Source organism: Procambarus clarkii, chromosome 76, assembly GCF_040958095.1.
Source record: "Procambarus clarkii isolate CNS0578487 chromosome 76, FALCON_Pclarkii_2.0, whole genome shotgun sequence".
Taxonomy (NCBI): domain Eukaryota; kingdom Metazoa; phylum Arthropoda; class Malacostraca; order Decapoda; family Cambaridae; genus Procambarus; species Procambarus clarkii.
Window position 1 is genome coordinate 17,508,322 of NC_091225.1, and position 19,284 is coordinate 17,527,605.

Consider the following 19,284-nt stretch of genomic DNA (forward strand, 5'->3'; position numbering starts at 1 on the left):
GAGAGGACAAGATGAACAGGAAATAGCGTAGACACCAGCAGGAGAAGCAGTGCAAACCATATTACTACGAAGAGAGTTAGTTTGTTGAAAGTTGAGCTTTGTCAAGAGGACAAAGGGTATTAGTGAGTGTTTGAGTTCACATAAGAAGGGAAGGCAGAGTACAGTGCTAGAAACAGGTTTAGGATGAAAGAAATTACATTTAGCTTGAGAATTAACACCGTTGATAAAATGTATATTACATTTTACAATGTAAAATTACATTTTATTAACTGTGTTAATTCTCAAGCTAAATGTAATTTCTTTCATCCTAAACCTGTTTCTAGCACTGCACTCTGCCTTCCCTTCTTATGTGAACTCAAACACTCACTAATACCCTTTGTCCTCTTGACAAAGCTCAACTTTCAACAAACTAACTCTCTTCGTAGTAATATGGTTTGCACTGCTTCTCCTGCTGGTGTCTACGCTATTTCCTGTTCATCTTGTCCTCTCCAATACTTTGGGGAAACTGGCCATACACTAAATGACAGACTTAACGCTTCTTTTGTGCTCCTTAAGTCTGCAGACACAAACAATGCTGTCGTCCGTTATGTTAAGAATTCTAATCATCCTACCGATCAGTCTTCTATAATAATGTTTCCTGCCTCTACTCTACTCTCCAGACGCCGTCTTGTCGATTCTGCTCTAATATACAACATACCTAATGTGAAACCTTAGTCCTGGCTTTGTTGCTGTTGACTCTTCACTTTCACAGTACACACTCAAGTGCTCTAGCCTTTCTAACAAATTTGACCTAACAATCTTACCCCCCCTTTCATCTTATCTTATTCTTACACCCTACTATTACACCCATTCCATCCATACCCCTTTTTTCTTCCTATTCTTACCTTTTGCCTTGCTTATTACCTCCTGCTATACTTATACCCGTGCCTCTCTCACTCCCATCATAATCTACTTGATAATGGTTTTGATAATGAAAAGTTGTAGTCTCCATCTTCTAGTGTGTGGTTTGGTCAACATATCTGCAAAGTAGATCTGATTAACCACAAAATTATACTTGATAAGCTAAATTGCCTAATCTTAAATTCATACAAGCACATACCTTATGGTGTTCAGAGGGTAGTGTTCCTGCAACATCCTGCTCACAATTCCCAGAGACCAGGACATTTGATCCTTCCTCCGAATTTTCGGCATGCCGTGGGAAATTCCTGGTAAACAATCACAACATTGTCTTATGATGGACAACACAGGAAGTGCTCTGTAAGACAAACACGTGCATTTAAAATATTTTTTCAGAACATTATTTACTGCACCTTGATAAAGGATGAAAGTTTCATAAAAGAATTTGGAAATATACTTATAAATGCATTGGGTGTCTTGTTCACTTTTTTCAAGCAATACAGCTTTGTAGCTAGTTTCTTCACTACATCAATGTCAACAAAGAAGGCTGAAATTGGAGAACATGCTAGAGATCAATTTGTGATAAATTTATAATACAGATTATTACTAAAAATGAAACTGTAACTGTTTGTACCTTTTTATTAATACTGTACATCCATCACCAATACAGTACTTAGTGTATATATGTACAATAAATGCATATTCAGATTTACTTTGGAATGGGTGTACACTAATCGAATGCATAACAAAATATTAATTTCACTGCATCGTGAAAATAATGCCCTTGATAAAGAGTAGCTTTGTTTGTGACATATAGCATAACTAGTAAAAAATTTCTCTGAAAACAAAAACCATGACATTATAGGTGAGTGGCACTATGTCTATGTAGTTAGTCTTACAATTGAAGCAAACAGCTATCTAACCCTTTGCCCTAAAAAAAATACCATTGTTAAAATTATGCACGAGTGTTGTCAGTCTGAAATGTTGTGTTATTGGCAATTCAAAATTTAACAAAATTATCTTCATATAATTAAATTTATCCTTTTAAAATTTAATGTTCTTGATGATTCAGTTGACCTTCAGTAATGGAAATAAAACGTTACACATTTTGAATATTGCATTATACTAAGTAGCATACTTCACACGTGACCCTAGACAGATACACTACCCTCTCTGAATTTGGTTTTGCCAATCAAAACATTGACCAAAACTGGGAGACCATCATCATGGATCTTCTGCGCCTCTTTCAACTTGTCTTGAATATTGTCGTTGCGGCCAACTAGAATACCTCTAGCTCCCAGACCTTCCACAGCTTTGTGATAGTCACAGTACTGAAATTAAGAAACAAAAATGCACTGTCCTGAATCCTCAACATCTTTTCCTCTTATGTACTTTACCACCACAAGAAAGTGGAAAATAGACGAGAAAAAAAAAAACGAAGGGTGGCTAAGGACAGTAAACTTGAGAAGATCACAAAGAATTATGAGACTATGCTACATTTTGCTTAACTCATACATCTGGAAATTATGAATAACATTCATGAGGCTAAAAATCAGAATATGCAAAATTTGTAGTGGTGTCCATGTCTGTGGGGGGAGAGGGGGGGATCACTAAATGGCTTCTGGACCACCTTAACACTTTAGTATTCTGATGATGCTAAAACGTGTCAGCCATCTCGGAATACTGAAAATAACTCGATATTTGCTCACAATATGAAGGATAATAAATTATCAAAGGACCTACAAAAGTATTGTACTGTATGTTGTAATACAAATCACAAAAGGCTTGAATGGGGGCCAGTTGGCAAAACAGAATTTCTTACTCAGGAATATCTAACTGAACAAATTTTCAAATTTGTGACAAAACCCATTTACTCCTGCCGATTACTCTAAAATTATGAGCATGAATTCATTCACGTTACTAGAATTCTAATTACCAAGCTCTTACAGTATCAAATGGGCCATCCAGATATCATCTCAACTAATCTCACTTTACTCAAGACAAGTGTCTGAATATTTTCAACAATTTATAAATCTGTTGATAAATCTTGAAAGTTGTTAAAATTCTTTTTACAGTTATACCAACTGATCATGTGCCCACACTTTCAAACATTTATAAATATTATACAGTGCCATGTATAATGTATTAAAAATACTGAATCTTTTGTTTAGCATTTATACTTTTTTGCATATTACTTGCAAACAATTTTGACAGTTTATAGTTGTAACCTGAACAATAACCAAGAAACCTGTTAGTGTAAATATTTTAAATGTCCTTGTGAGGGACCTCAAAATGCCTAGAACATTTACAAGGCAGGTGCTGAGGGGTCAGAACATTAAATTGTAACAAATGAGCCACGAGGAGAGGCTCGAGGTGCTAAGTACAACAAAGCTTGAAGATCTGAAGCGGTATGATAACCACATACAAAATACCGAGAGAAATCTATGAAGTTAAGGAGGAAATTTGTAAACCTACAACTTCAACAACTAGAGGCCATTACATAGATTTAAGCTAAGAAAACAGTTTTAAATAAAATTACTAATGCTCCTTTTAGCAAATGCTGCAGAACTCTGAATGATTAGAATAATTTGGATAAGAGGGTGATGTATGCCAAAACCACCAGAAGCTTCCTAGTGTCATATGAATAATTAACCATGGAGTCCTGTCTTGCTATAATCAGTCTCATCCTGTTACTACACTTGTGAATTACAACACAAATAAGATACTGAATAATTATACGTGTAATGTCAAGCTGAGCATCGATATATAGCATATTTCTGCTATCTGGTAAAGTAGCACAAATTAAACCAAATTCATTAAGTCAAGGTGACATAGCCAATGAAAGATAACTTTTTCAGTAACAAGATCTTCCAAAGCACTAGACAAATTTATCCAGTAATAAATAATGAAATGTTCATACAACACCATAAGTGATAATACTACTTACTGCTAGGTCACATGCAATACTGGATCCAAATGTGGGGACCTGCTCACGTGCAATCTGCGTCCACCCAGCATCATTCCCCACTAGGGCAATTACAGGAGTCTTGTGACGGGTGTATGTGTCAAATTCAGACAAGGAGTAGCCTAATGATCCATCACCATATATAATCCAGACCTGAGGATATAAATTGAGTTTAATTTAAAGCTGATATGTAACAATTAGTAATGTGCTGATGTATATACATTTCTAAGTATTGCATGCAGAAGGTACTGTTCACTCTTTTTGTAAGTCTTGGGTGGTCACTCGGTGATGGCTTGAGCTAGACTTTATATTATCTCCCTTCCTTAATTACATGACAAAACCAACATAAAAGTTCCATTACACAATGTGGGAGAAGGTCCACCAGAGGCTGGTGGGTAATAAAGAGTCCTGAACAGACCATAAGTTCTGGTGCAGGAAAATTTCAAGGGCTCAGAGTCACACCATGTGAAACTGTGGTGAAGGCAAGCAATTTTTGTTTTGTAATTACACTGTATTACTGTGTTTTTAATACACTGTGTATATAAACTTGCCTGGGATTCTGGCCGGCAAAGCTTGGCACCAAGAGCAAATCCTCCACCAACCCCTAGAGTACCGAATGCACCTGGATCAAGCCACATTAATGGACCCCGTGGCCTGAAAAATACAAATAAGGTTGATTAGTCAAGCCATGTTGCTCATGGAAGACCTTTTATTTATGAAAACACAGGCAGGATATCCCTGCTCTACTTGCAATGAGTTTTAATGAGAGGTGGTAGGCATGCCTGCAACATTACTTTATGGTCTACTACTATCCTTTCTTCCTCACACACACTTACTCTATCAGCCAATCTTAACCTTCCTTTCCTCCCACTATAATCTCAATATGCTCCTCCCAATCTTTCCATGACATCTTCATTATTTACTCTAAACACAAAACATGCTTCTCAGATAGTTCATATGTGCATAATAATAAGCATTACCACACCTAAATACAATCTCTTTCTATCTGGATTAATTTTATCCAATTTGTTCAGCATTTTAAAACTTCCCACGAGATCCGCCCCATCATGTCTGGTTTCCAAAATTAGGAATCAATTCAATTCAATTTTTATTCAAAATAATGCACAAAGAACATAAGGAGTACATTAAGGAGGAAATTTGTAAACCTACAACTTCAACAACTAGAGGCCATAGCATAAATTTAAGCTAAGAAAAGAAAGTGAAGTGCAAAATGAAACTTCTGTAAAATTGTAGGGACAGAAGTTACACAATCTATGAAACTACTATTACACAAAGCTTTTTGGACAGTTCACTGGCCCATCAACCTTTCCTGGTAGGTAAATCAACTTTCGCTTTGTGTTGTACTTCTCCAAAACATGTGTCCTTCTGAAGATTATGTCTATATGCTTGGACACTAATCAAAATGGGGGTGCATCAGAGATTTGTACAGTTCAGTAACTACAGTACTTTCATTTCCTTAGAGGGGAAGATTCAATTCACTATTCCTAGGATGATTGGCTTTCTTTTTTACTGAAGCTGTACACTATATATATTAATGCCATGCATATTCTAACTCTTCAAAATTTTCTCAACTTCTCTTTTTTTCTCTCTATTTCCCTTCCATAATCAATTCATCAGCAGTGACTATTTGAATCTGATTTCACATTAGTCTTCCCTACCCACACCCATGAATAAATAATACTCACACATAACCAAACATCTATTGTTGCTCTAGCAAACTTATTCATATCATAAAGTCTTATTATGAAATACGTGGGCAAGTTTCATTTTAACAACTAACCTCAGGATATAAGCAGCAGTTGCTACAAAGTCACCACCATCAGCAACCAAAACAGCATCAGATGGCAACAATTCTTCCAGTTCATTAAACACCTTCATTGGATTTAAATGGAACTCCGGCATGCTTTCAGCCATCTAAAATACACAATGTTAATTAGCTATACAGTACTTTCTTAGTATGCACAAGGGAATGCGTTCCTGGAATGCCTCAGTACAAATTAATTCACATAAACATGAGATTATCTGGGAGAAATTGGGAAGGGTTGGAGAAACTTCAAAGTTATAAAGTACACTTGTAATCACATTTATAAGATGTTATATGCAAAATGAAACTTTAATATTTTGTATATTTAACACTTTTCTAATGAAGCACTCAGTAGCTCCTTAATGCCACTGCACTGGAACTGCCAGTCTTTAGGGAATTGCACCAGGCCTACCAAACAAAGTCCAGCCTACTGGCTCTCTCTACAAGGCAAGGGAAGCTTGGGGAACAAAAGATCAGCACTGGTACTGTAGAACTATCAAAACAGGCAACTGTTTACGAATTTTTTTTAACCCTTTTGAAAATGAGGCAGATGTCAGCCCAGGAGACACTGGGTCTTGGTGCTAGCCATCTCATTCATGAGCAACCCGAATAAAAATACTGTAGTAACAAAACGCCTACTGGCTTCCAGTAGGCAAGGATGGGTCTCAGCCCTGTGCATCTTCCAAATGCTTGGCAGTACCAGCACTTAGCTCAGGAACCTACAGAGGTTCCTGAGGAGCCTCGAGAACAATGCTGCTCCTAGAAAGGAGCAGCAGCATTAATTCTATCCTAACAAACTGCTTTTATTCACTCCTTGGCTTGACTTCATCTTTGTCTTTTTACAATGTCATTCACATTTACTTTCTTACCATCCTTTCATTACTTACTCTTTCCACTTTGTTATACCACCACAGTATTCTCTCTTCAATCTATAAATTACACATACCTGTACATGTAATGTAATCATCAGGAAAAAAACACTCGGCCAGTAGGACTATATAGCACTTCAAAGTGATGAGGACAAGTATTTAGTATAGGACAGAGGTTAGGAATGATGTCCATTGACTTGAACATTAACATAAATCTCTCGCACAGTATTTCAAAAACATTAATTTTATATATCCTCTTAAAAAATCACACTTGCTCCCTAGATTGTTCACCTCTTCTGATGAACTAAGTCAAATTCTGCTTCATGCAACACCAACATTTTACTACTATACTTAGGATTTAGAACATCCATTCCTTTATGCAAACTTCCACCCACATTCTATCCATCTGTGTTCTTCCTAATCCAGACTGTCTTGGCACCAATTCCTTTCCTTTCCTTTCTCGACTACTCTCAACTGCATAAATTTCTCTTTCGTCATCACACATCCCGGGTATTAAAACAGATTACAGTATTTTTCCACTCACGTTATGAACAGAATTTATTTCTCTTCTTCAATCATTTATTTACAAATTTTTGCTGTCATATCAACAATTATTATTACCATTACTCAATATTAGAATCAGGGAGGAGGGGATGGGGTGGAGAAACATATTAGAGATAGGACAAAATGTACTTTGCCAACTAGATAAAATTAAATAGGCAGTGGAAAATTGGATCTCATTATGGCTGCTCGTACCCCTAATCTAAATTAAGTACTATTTTCTTATCCTAAAAAAGCAACAAAATACTGTATGTATCTTAATTTAAAATACATCTTGGAATTGGGACCAAGGCCCTATGTACCAAGATCATACAACAGTCTACACTTTTTTTGTGCATCATTATGGGGGAAATATTTATGCATTACCTTCTTATTGGCATCTTCCTTAGTGTCATCTCTCTCTTTAAGGGAAGTGATCCACTCCTGGTCACATTGGTAGCCTGTGAGACCAGCAGCCAAGTCTCTCATGAAGGTTGCAACATCCCCCAACACTGCTACAGTTGGCTTCCAAAACATATCAGAATTCTGAAACAAAAAATAATAAAATAACTTCTAATTTGATGACGATAGTAGTACAACTCATAGTTATTAGCTCACCGAAGTCCATCTGGAGTTATTTATACACAGTACTACAAACTCTTGTTAACTTCCACTCATGTGGTAGATGGGTAACTCATGCTCATGTTGAAATGCATTACCATAAACAAAAGCACATACAAGATAAGGTGTCCAAGTCACAGTAACTAACACAATGGCTATCACTCTATATTTATCTATTACTTATAGAGGCTACATTTATCATGGTCAACACCAGACTTTTTTGGGGGAGGTTAAGCTAATTAAAGAAAAAATTATATCCTCTGATTAATAATAAAGAAATTCCAGATTCACTTTTTCCACAAGAAGGAAGTACAAGTAACCAAATAGATTAAGATAAATTAGAATATACCATATGCAATGACTTATAAAACAGAAATGAGAATACCTTGTACAGCTGATCCTTATTCCTATTAACAGCAATGATCTTTGCCTTCCGTCCCATTCCTCGGCCGTAAGAGAGGCGGAAGTCACAAACTGCACCAGCTAGGATAATGACATCAGCTTCTTTAAGGGCAACACGTCTTTGTTGACGCATCTGAATAGCACTCTTTCGCCCTGTGGGTGCACGTTTCTTTATAATTCAAATATATAAATATTGTATTTTATTAACAAATTACAGTTAAATGCAAATCATACAATATATTCCAACCCCTCCCAACTCATACTGTAATAAACCTAAGGAGTAGACTCACAGTTACAGGACTTTATTCTTCATTCATGCATTTACTAATCCTGGAATAAAACATATTACACAAATAAACCAATGAAAATAAGCAAGACTGATTGGTAACTTGATATATACAGTCCACCTTTATATTCATAACTCTGACATATAAATTCACCGTACTGTATAATGGTGGCGTGTAGTTTGCATACTCATTTAACATTTTAAAATTACAGTACAACCTCGATTCAACAAACTATATAGGACCAATCCCAATAAGTTGCAATGAGGTATTTGTTGCAACCAGAGATGCTGCCAGGATGTAATTCCCATGCCCAGTGGGCCAATTTGACTTGCCAAAATGTTCATTTCAACCTATAATAATTAACTACCAAATACACAAGTTTGCAAAAGAATTTAACCACATGTAACTTATTTCTCTTGTCCCCAGCCTCAAAACTAATTTTTGAAAGGTAGCAAGGCCATACCTGCATGAATGAAAACCTTTCCTACTCAAAATAAAAACAAACCATAGAATTTGATTTAAAATACTGCATCCTCAATAGCTTCCCAAGGCTTCAACTATTTCTTGTCGTCCATCTACAAAAATCAAACATGACTGAAGGCATATTAAGAGTTACTATTCACCAAACAAAAACTAAAATGCAAAACAAGAAAAGCCAAACTAAAACTATTAAAAGCATGATTGGAGCCATGTTAAAAGGTATCATTCATTCTTAATATTTTCCATGCTCTATGGGCTGATTTCACCGAGCAAAATTATAATTTCAACCAGTTACAAGAAGGGAAACAAACAAGAGAATATATGTCAGTAAAGAGATTTAACTATATCTAGCATAGTTCCCATGCCTAAGCCTTAAAATCTCATTTTCAAAGGAAAGAGGGCCCATATTTCACTAAACAAAAACCTCTGCAACTGGGGAGAAAAATAAGTTTTAAATATGCTCAGTGGCTTTCCTGTGGCTCAGTGACTTTCCAGTGGCCTCTACTATTTCTTGTAATGTTGCTGTCATCTGTGAACCAGGTCCCAACATCCTAAGCAAATCCTCACATCCCCTGCTTCAGCGATCTCTTGTTCATCGAATCAGATGAGTAAATCTGACATGGAAAGTGCGTTACAACCGGAGATTCACCAAATAGAGATGCCACTGTATGTGAATATACAGCAAATGAGTTGTGTGGGAGTTACACAGTTTGTGTCACGAGTCATTTTGTGGTTCGGTTCCAGAGCCCATTATGTGCCGACAATCTTTCCACCACCGCCCACAGGATGCAAGGAAAAAAAAGTAGGGAAAGAAGGTTACAGGATAACATATTACAGTACTCATCCAAGCATTATACCATTTAATATGTAGCATCACAGATAATGAAAGAACACCCCAGTAGTCTTCAGTAGTAGCACTGTTTCGTAAGCCCAGATACACATTAATAATTGACCAAGGAACATTTACTCCCTCCATTAACAGTTCAGTAAAATTAGTTTTGCCCTCAAATGACAAAAAAATAGTCTTGTCAAGTTTTGACAGTTCTAATGTATCATTTACCAACGTGAAAATTAACACTAACCAAGCAGGCCTCGAGACATTCCTCCAAGGAAACAAGGAATGCCCAGGGTTTCTAGCGAGCGACGCAGATCCTCAACAGGAGTTGGTGGAAGTGTGGCTTGACTGCCCAGGAGAATCACAGGCTTCTTTGACTTGGATACCACCTCCACACATCGATTAACTTCATAAAAAAATACAGTATTATGTAATGAAACCCCATTAATAATACTGTGCAATATATGCTATCAAGTTATATTTATGCATTATTCATTAAGGAATATTAAGCCGAACTAAAATGAAAACAGCATACGAATAATCCACACACCTATATCACTGGAGGCAAAAGGTATGGTCACTTTCAGAGGCTTTGTGTCCTGAGGTTCCCAAGCTCCAGCATAAAGGTTGTCCAAATAGTTTCCAAGGTACCTGGCAGTACATAAGTAATTGAATGCTCTCATCATACCACTTCCTACATTAATGGGGAGGCATCAGCCCAGGAAAAATAATTGGGGGGAGCAAATGTAGAAAACTAAGAAGTCACTTGTTCATTCACTTCATCATACAACCATGCAGTTAGACACAAAACCACCGTCACCCAAGTTAAGCAAATCTCTGTTGCAGCAATGCATTACTTCACGGCACCAGGTATACGGTGCCCTTTGTCACAGTCATACAATACCATCCTCAAACTTCCACATTCTAGCAGTGTTCTCAACCACATCTCTTGAGCTGTTAACACTTTATCCTCGTTTCTTCATATACACAAGCATCTACGGTGTATTATCTTAGCTACCATCAAATTCACTATTATCTTCTCAAACTTGCAGATAAGCAGCTTTTGCACTCTACATCTTCCATGACATTTTCGTTTACTTTTTCTTAATCTGGCACATGCCACTTGGATTATTATTAATCATGATTGGATTTGAGCCCCAAGCCCAAGTTTCCAATGTGTGATTATTCAGCCTAGTTTGCTTCCCGGATTAGCCATTTCTACTTTTAAAATTGTTCTCATTTATACCGCACCAGTGTTTCTCAATCATATAAACAGGCAAAAAAATATATTAAGTAGCTCTATCTCTTATTCTCTACTTGCACAGAGTATTCCAGGTATTTTAAATGATCAGCCAAATCTAGTACTTTATTAACATTAGATTTCCACACTCAATCCTTTCCTCTTCACCATTAACTAATTTTCTCACATACACTTTCACTCTTACATATCAATTAAATATTAAATTAATCTACATAAATCTTTGCATTTTACAAACTTGTACAGTACAGTAATTAATACATATTTGATATGGCAAAAGCTGCAAAAATATTTGGTACTGTATATTTAAAATCAGAGATTAAGTAAAATATATCAAGAGTATTTTATAGAACAATACAAAAGTCTACACATATGCTACTGACACTCATACAAGTCACATTACCTTTCAACAGCAATGAATTTCCATTTCTTATTGTTTTATGAAGTTCACAAGTTTCTTTAGGAATGCTTTAGTTATTAAATACTGTAGTTATACTGTATAAACAACAATAATTACAGAACAAAGATATAATCATACTAGAGACTGTCATTGACTTTTTACAGCTTACCAGTTAGTGATCTTCTGCATGATTGACTTGCCTTCTGCCTTGACTCCAAGCTCCTTTGACACAATCTCGTACGGGTATAGAACATCTATTGGGAACTCTATGAACACTGGCCCTGAACATAAATTATAATAAATAATTTAATTTGTGAAATTTCATGTTTTCTGGAGTACATATTATATTTTATATGAAAATGAATTCATGGAAATACTGTACAAATGATTGTCAACAATGTAAAAGTAGAAATCATAATATACAAATTCATGTGGCTCTTCTATAAATAACCTGCAAAAACTATTTTAATAACTTAGAAAATGTTAAGAGTTAAAACATGATAAATAGTTGCTTGCTACAGTTAGTAAATCACCATTCTTCAAAAAATGTGCAGTATATAGTGAAAATGCAAAACATATAAAATATGTTGACTAATCAACCTATCCTCTCTAATAAGAGATCATAAGTTGATGTGAATATGATTCATTATTAATCATAACGGATCCCAAAGTTGACAGGTTGCCGGCTGTCCCATATTCTTATTCCTGGGTCCTCGGTTAGGTTAGGGCGATTTAGTACTGTACATTTTTTTTGTGTGACATTGTGACCACTCTAGAAGACAGGCTGGATGAACAGTATGTGATAAAAGCACTTGCGACAGACAGCTCAAAACTCCACATTGAAATATTTTATATGCCGTAGAATATGCAGTTTTCATGCAAAGATATGTAACTTTATTTTTGTCAGGGACAGGCAGCCTGTGAATTTTTGTTAGGCTTATATCGAGGTTTCCCAAAAGTTGAACTACTGAGCCTCCCCAGGATGCAACCCAACAACAGTTATTGGCTCTTGGGTACCCATATGCTGCTAGGTGAACAATGGCATTAGGCGATAGAAAATGTGCCCAACTATTTCTGTCCCACCCAGGATTCCCAATTGCGAGTCGAGAATGAACCCAACTGTACTACAGACCCTGTGATACACCATGATCAATTTAACTTTGTACAAATGTATCACTAAAGAAACACTAGAACAAAGAGAAAATGCAGCCTCCATACTTTTCAGTGAACATTATCCATGGATGAGGTACAGTAAACCTACTTCTCATCCATTAGAACACTGTACTGTACTATGTAAAATATGGCATATCTCCCTATTTATTACCTTCACTTCATCCCACAAAGAAACAGGGAGAACTTGTATGTAAGATATAAACATCAACTCATACCGAGAGTATCAAAATCCACAAAACCTAAATAATTAAATTTATTCACTAATAATATCATCAGCTAATACATATTTAGTATGTAGTAGCTGAATATAAGTCAATTTTAAGTATAAATATTTAAACATGTTAGCTTTACAGTAACCCCCCAAAATTTGTATTCCTAAAAATTTGTACAGTATTCCTATTTATTTAACACTAATGCATTCTTGTTAATTAAGACTCGCCTGGTGTTCCTGATTGTGCCACCTGTAGAGACTGACGAACAACTGGGACTATATCTCGTATACATTTGACAGACGTGCACAACTTGCAAAGAGGTTTGAAGAGAGACAACTGGTCTATATCTTGCAGAGCTCCACGGCCCTTCAAAATTGTAGCTGCAGCACCACCTAATAAACAAACAAAAAACGAGATACAGTATGTACAAGGAAAATGCAATTAAAATAAAAATACAGCACCACAAATTATTGTTATTGTTAAAAGATAATTTCTATAACCTTTTTTTTACCTATAATCAATACTGGACTTTCAGCCATTTGAGCATTTTTAACAGCTGTGATGGTGTTAGTGAGACCTGGACCTGCTGTCACAGCTGCTACTCCTACCGTTCCCGACATGCGTGCCATGGCATCTGCTGCAAATACCGCCGATGCCTGCAACACAAACATGCGCCTAAAATTATATAAATAATGCAGATGTTTGCTTCCTTAACTCTGACCTAGAGTTGGTGTCTAAAATGATATTCACTTTGAAAAATATATACCTGAATATTTATGAGAAAATATTAATGTATAAATGTCTGTAGCCTGTTGATATAAAATATGCAAAATTTGACTGTGCATAGACCTTTGCTCTACATATATTTGGACAATAAATGTGAAGCTGCACAGTTTTGTTGTAAAACATTAAATTCAAATTACAGGTGGGCATGTTCAAGTGTGCAATTTTCATGTGACGAGTTGTTGATTTGGTGCACAACACCCAAATATGAATCTAAAACAAACCGATATTCATGCAGATGTTTTCTTCAGGAGTATAAACTCCTAACTTTGTGAAATCTCTGGAATACATTTCTACTTTTCCCCATATACAATATAGCCAAATTTGCTCTGATAATTCATTCTGAATAAGGGTCACTATACATACTGTATATCATGAAAAATATAGGCTCTTGATAGTTACATTTTCAATTAATTATACATGCTAATTTTACCTCATGCCGAGTGTCAACTACACGAATTCCAAGTTTTTCAGCTGCAACAAGAATTGGTGAGATATGCCCACCAGGCAGTGTGAAGATGTGACGTACACCATGAGACTGTAACACTTCGGCAACTAGTTCTCCTCCATGGTGCTTGCTCTTCTTATCCACCTGTAGTTGATAAAAACAAAAATCAACATCTTCAAAATACAAGCCTTTCCAACCGAAACCCCAACTTATGAATTCCACCGAAACAAAAATTCAAACACCAAAGGAAGGACAATGAAATCACATTAACATGAAGTATCAATGAGAAAATCAGTTGTATGTACTCTGAAGCCCATGCCCTAGACCAATGGTCACCAACCTTTCAGAGCTCACGGATCACCCAATTCATAATTTTAAATCCCACAGACCACTAATATGAATCCCGCTGTCCAACAAGAAATGATACTTTAGCAAGTAAAACTATTTGATGCCATTAAATATAACAGTTAAAGAAAATACAGTTACATACAGTACACAAATAAAAGTGTCTTGTGGACCACCAGTTGGTATCCACTGCCCTAGACCACTACACCACGACATGATCTGAAGTAATGCAACCTGGGGTTCAACTGAATCCCAGGATGCATCACGTTAACATACAGCATATGACAATAATTAGGTGATGCTTTATGTCGCGTATTCATAGTTTTAGTACGTAAAATTGACTAACCGCAAAACAAATGTATGTTTTCTTGGGACAAGGATATGCAACTGAAATTCGATACATAGATATTTCTTGCTCTCTCTTACAGTGATTGTGAAATTTACAGCTTTTTATTACATTTGGGAGATCATTCCACAATTTGGGACCCTAGAATTGCATCGCATTTTTGCTTTGCTAGTCTCACTCTGGAAATATAAAATGGATAGTCATTTCTGGTGATGAAATGACTATCAATAGAGCCTATGGGTTCTATTGCAACCCTCTAGGAAGTATTTGAGGTCAGGATCAGAACTGCATTTTCGAGTTTTGTAGATATAGAGAACACTGGAGTGTGTGAGGAGACAAGATATTTACCATATTCAAGGACTGCAGCAAAGGTGTTTGCTAGTGTTTGGGATTGGAGTTTGCTATCGGTCCGATGGCTTATTTGTTTCTAGTACAATAATGAACAGATCCTAGGTAATTTTGGGTTTTAGATCCAAGCACAGATACTGCAAACTAGATATGGATAGACGAGTGAATAATAAGTGTTGCCACGGTTAATGAGGCACATAGACCAGATTTTAGAAAGAATGCTAAACTGTTTTCAAAACTTTAGTTATATTTTGTATGTGGCAACTGAAACACAGCTTGTTGTCAATATCAACAATTTCCCATTAACTCTACTCTCAATTTGTTTATCATTATTTGTTACATTTTCCAATGTTAAGGGCAAGTTTGTTAGCAGTCAGCCACAGGTGGACCTTTTTTTTTGGGGGAGGGGGGGGAGTTCACCATTCACTGTCATTCAGATAAATGAGTTAGGTAATTAAGTAATTATCAAATGAAGATGCCAAGCAGAAAGTGGGTTAGGATTAGAGGAAATGAAGATTATGTCGGCAGCAAATGAGAAAGAACATTTTCTCTTCGGCAAAATCTAAGGAATCCTTTTTACCATTATACTGACCTTGTGCATCCAAATGTATAGTATGTGGAACTTTGATAAGATGGTTCCAATACCCAAACCAATGAGGGTTGTGGAGGTAAAAAGAGCAAGCATCGATAATAGGGTGTTTTCCATCTTGTTAAAGATTCTTCACGTGGATGTCTTTGCTCAGTCTGTAAAAGAAAGTTTAAACTAAATAAAATGCAGTAAAATAAATAAATATACAATATTAAGAAAAATTGCTAGCTATGCAATGCAACATAAAAAAAATTACACTACCAGTTAAAAATCGAAGGCTTACAAACAATTGGTTCAGGGAGTGATGACCAGTCAGCATTACTGGTTAAAGCACTTGGCTCTAACTTTATAAGAGTTTTTAATGCCATTTCTGGTTGGTACTCTGTAGGTTCTTGGTACAGTACATTGACTGGTACCACAGAGATCCACAAAACTATCAGGCCTCTGAACTTGCATAGGCCTATCAAATACAAGAACCAGAATCTACTGAAGTCAAAGAGTGAGTGGGGAACATGGAAAACAAGACCAACCTCGTGAGTAAAATGGTCCAGAAAATACAGGCGAAGTGTAAAAAAAAAAAAATCAGGATTAACAGCAAGGGTCAACCCTTCTTTTCCTATGAATTTTCTGAATAGGAGTTTCAGAGGCAAACACAGGTCATCAGCTAGTTTCTTTGTCATTTTAGATTTTGTTTCATCCAGTCTTGGAGTTACCCTTAAAGTTTTAATGTTCTTCCCAATTCTTTTACATGTGTTGGTAGAACTCTTGAAAGATAAGTTACAGTACACTATGACTTGTCATTTTAAGTATTTTGCATCTTGTGTAAAATTTAAAGGAACATGGGATCTTTGAGGTTTCGTGCCAATTGTCCAGGTACTGCAGTGTTAGATGTTGTTTAGATACAGTAGAAATTACGAAGCAACTATCATGGGAGGGGCATGGTAGTGATGGGTTGTCCTGTATAAAGCAGGCGCTTTACCTGTCACCGAGCACCATGTTACACAATATGAAGTAAAAGTAATGATGTAGAGTACACTGAATAAGAATTAAGGTCAAGTTCCAAAACAGAACAGGACATCAAACCAATAACTAATGAAAAATATACACGAACACGTATTACTGTACGTACTTACATTATGTTATTGTAATATAAATATACATGCAAATCTACGAGAACCCTTATCTTTGCTAAGGACTGGGAGTACATTTGACACAAGACTATGGGGCTTTAGGCTATTTAGATTTAGAATAAAGCTGCATAATAATGTATGTATTTAGCACACGCACACTGAGCCAGAGTCCCGCTGATGACTGAATATTCAGTAGTCACTTGGAAGAAGCAGGGGGGGGGGGTAGAAATAGCCTAAGCTACTCTATCCCTTTGAGATGTATTTTTTTCTTAGTCTCAATAAACATACTTGAACTTGAACTTGGAAGACGAGAATATTAATCTCCCTCACACAGAACAACTTGTGTCTTTGAATACATACTTCACTGTACACAACCTGCTCTGACAAGGCAAAGTTACAAACTTATTGATCAAAACAGCACCACAAAAATGTACTTAACGGCCAAATAATGTGAACTAACAATATAAACTTTGGTCCGGCGCTGGTGAAGACGAATATTTTTTACTAAACCAATTTCAGACGATCTTCTCCAACAAAGGCAAAATGTAGCTGGAGTTGTGTGGTTGTAGTGAGAGCGAGCGTAAGATAAGACAATCAGCCGGCACCCTCCCTACTCCCCCAGGTCACTTGTGAGACCAAAGGTCACGTCTTGACCCTCAGCATCATCAGCTGATCTCTCCCACCTCCCACAACAACTCTCCCCAACTTGGAATGTTTCCCATCTTAGAATAGGCCCCGTCGACATTGGAAATATGAGCGAATACATTGTTTTAACTTCTCGACACTGTAGGTAAACTTATAATATTTAGTTTTACTTATCATTATTAGGTTTTGTTTCAAATTACATTATTTTGTGGAGCAAAAGTAAACAAAAACAAAAATTGAAAACATTAATCCACGCAAATAATCATAAGTTTCGTGATTTAATAATATTAAATCATTCGTAAAATGCAAACTAATTAATTTACTATAATTATTATAATACGTATTAACTTTACCATAGTTAAAGGAGATACTGGCATATTTTTACCATTTCGGACACAAAACTAGTACGTTTCGTACACATATATAAATCATGTTCAATATTAAAACCACATTATAATACTATTGACAAATTAAAATCTTCTACTTAACAGGCATATATTTATCAAATGAAGTTGAATGATGTGTTGGACATAATCCCGGCTTCATAAGAACGACGCCCGCCAGTGTTAACACCTTACATCTGAAGGACCACAAACATGGTCGAACGCACAAAATACTTGACTATTTACGGGCTATTCATGCCCGTGCCACCTTTTAGATGGCATAATCTTTAGCAATTAATCAATCACTTGACTGTGGCCAGTTTTTGAGTCGACTCCTATTACATTTACTGTATGATAGTTATACTTATATATAATAATTTGTATTAAGGGTAAACGCCTAACATGTAATATTAATTAATAAAAACACACGCCTTTCTCCACATGTCTATTTTGTAAAAGTAAAGTTGACGTAAAAAGTATAAGTAAAGTTAAAGTTGTGTTCTATTCTGCCCGAAACGATACGCGTGTTAGTGGTTTTACAAGAATGTATAAACATCAATGCTATGTACTCTCATAAACCCATTGTACCTTCTTGTATATATATAAATAAATAAATAAATAAATAAAGTATTTTTAGCGCTCATGTACTTGTGCGCTAGCTGACGTTCACAACTGATCTAGTCTTCAAGGACTAGATTTAGTCGATCATAATGATAATAATGTTTATTTATTTAGGGGGAATAAATTTCTGGCACACTGATTATTAATGGGCATCATAATTAATCGTAACATTATGGCAGAATTTAGCCATTTTGTGTAAAAACTTTTATATCTAATATTATTAATTATAACAGTAATGGAAAAAAATCATAATTTGTATATACAAGAGATGAAACAGCGAGCCATGAGCTAGACCGATGTGCTGAGTCCATAAGGAGGCCAAGCTTCCAGAGATACCCTCCTGTGATTGGCTGGTGCGGGGAATACCAACACTCTTTTATGAATAAAATTTAAACTAAGAAATAGGTCCTTGTGCACAACAACAAGGTAGGTGTTAAAAAGAACAACAATTTCTGTTTTGCACCTGACATAAATCTCCATCTAACTGAATAATTTACTCGAATAAGAGGGCAGAGCAGTGTATCATTATTTGTGTCAAGGCAACCCCCCCTGATGACGTCACAAGCTAGGTAGCCAGCCCATGTTTTTGTAACACTCGTTACATCTTGCAGTATTTAATTATCACTTTATTAATGCTTTTAAATAATTAACATTTTACTTTTTAGGTAGATTAAAGTTGAAGCAGAATGTCATAAGCAAGGATGGTGTGCTAAATAAAGATGATTTATTAAGTGGATGAAGCCTTTAGCTGATCCCTTCCTGTGATTGGCTGTTGTGTGAATGTCAACAAAGAGTTTCTACCAATGATATGCCATTTATTATACACCCCCATACCACTTGTGGGCGGAGCTTGGAACCTCCTACCCGAGCACAACAACCCGC

At 36.1% G+C, this 19,284-nt stretch overlaps 1 protein-coding gene across 1 annotated transcript; it reads right to left on the reverse strand.

The window, feature by feature from the left end:
• Nucleotides 1-1,522: 1,522 nt before the first annotated feature.
• On the reverse strand, nt 1,523-17,476 carry LOC123771479 (2-hydroxyacyl-CoA lyase 2). Its single transcript, XM_069313687.1, has 14 exons — nt 17,214-17,476; nt 15,627-15,778; nt 13,981-14,139; nt 13,276-13,420; nt 12,992-13,156; nt 11,549-11,660; nt 10,272-10,372; nt 9,969-10,127; nt 8,103-8,272; nt 7,484-7,642; nt 5,664-5,797; nt 4,414-4,516; nt 3,845-4,015; nt 1,523-2,228 (listed from the first exon to the last, which is right to left on the reverse strand). The coding sequence occupies exons 2-14, from the start codon at nt 15,738-15,740 to the stop codon at nt 2,049-2,051; spliced, it is 1,872 nt and encodes a 623-aa protein (XP_069169788.1). The 5' UTR covers nt 15,741-15,778; nt 17,214-17,476; the 3' UTR covers nt 1,523-2,048.
• Between the last annotated feature and the right edge of the window lie 1,808 nt (nt 17,477-19,284).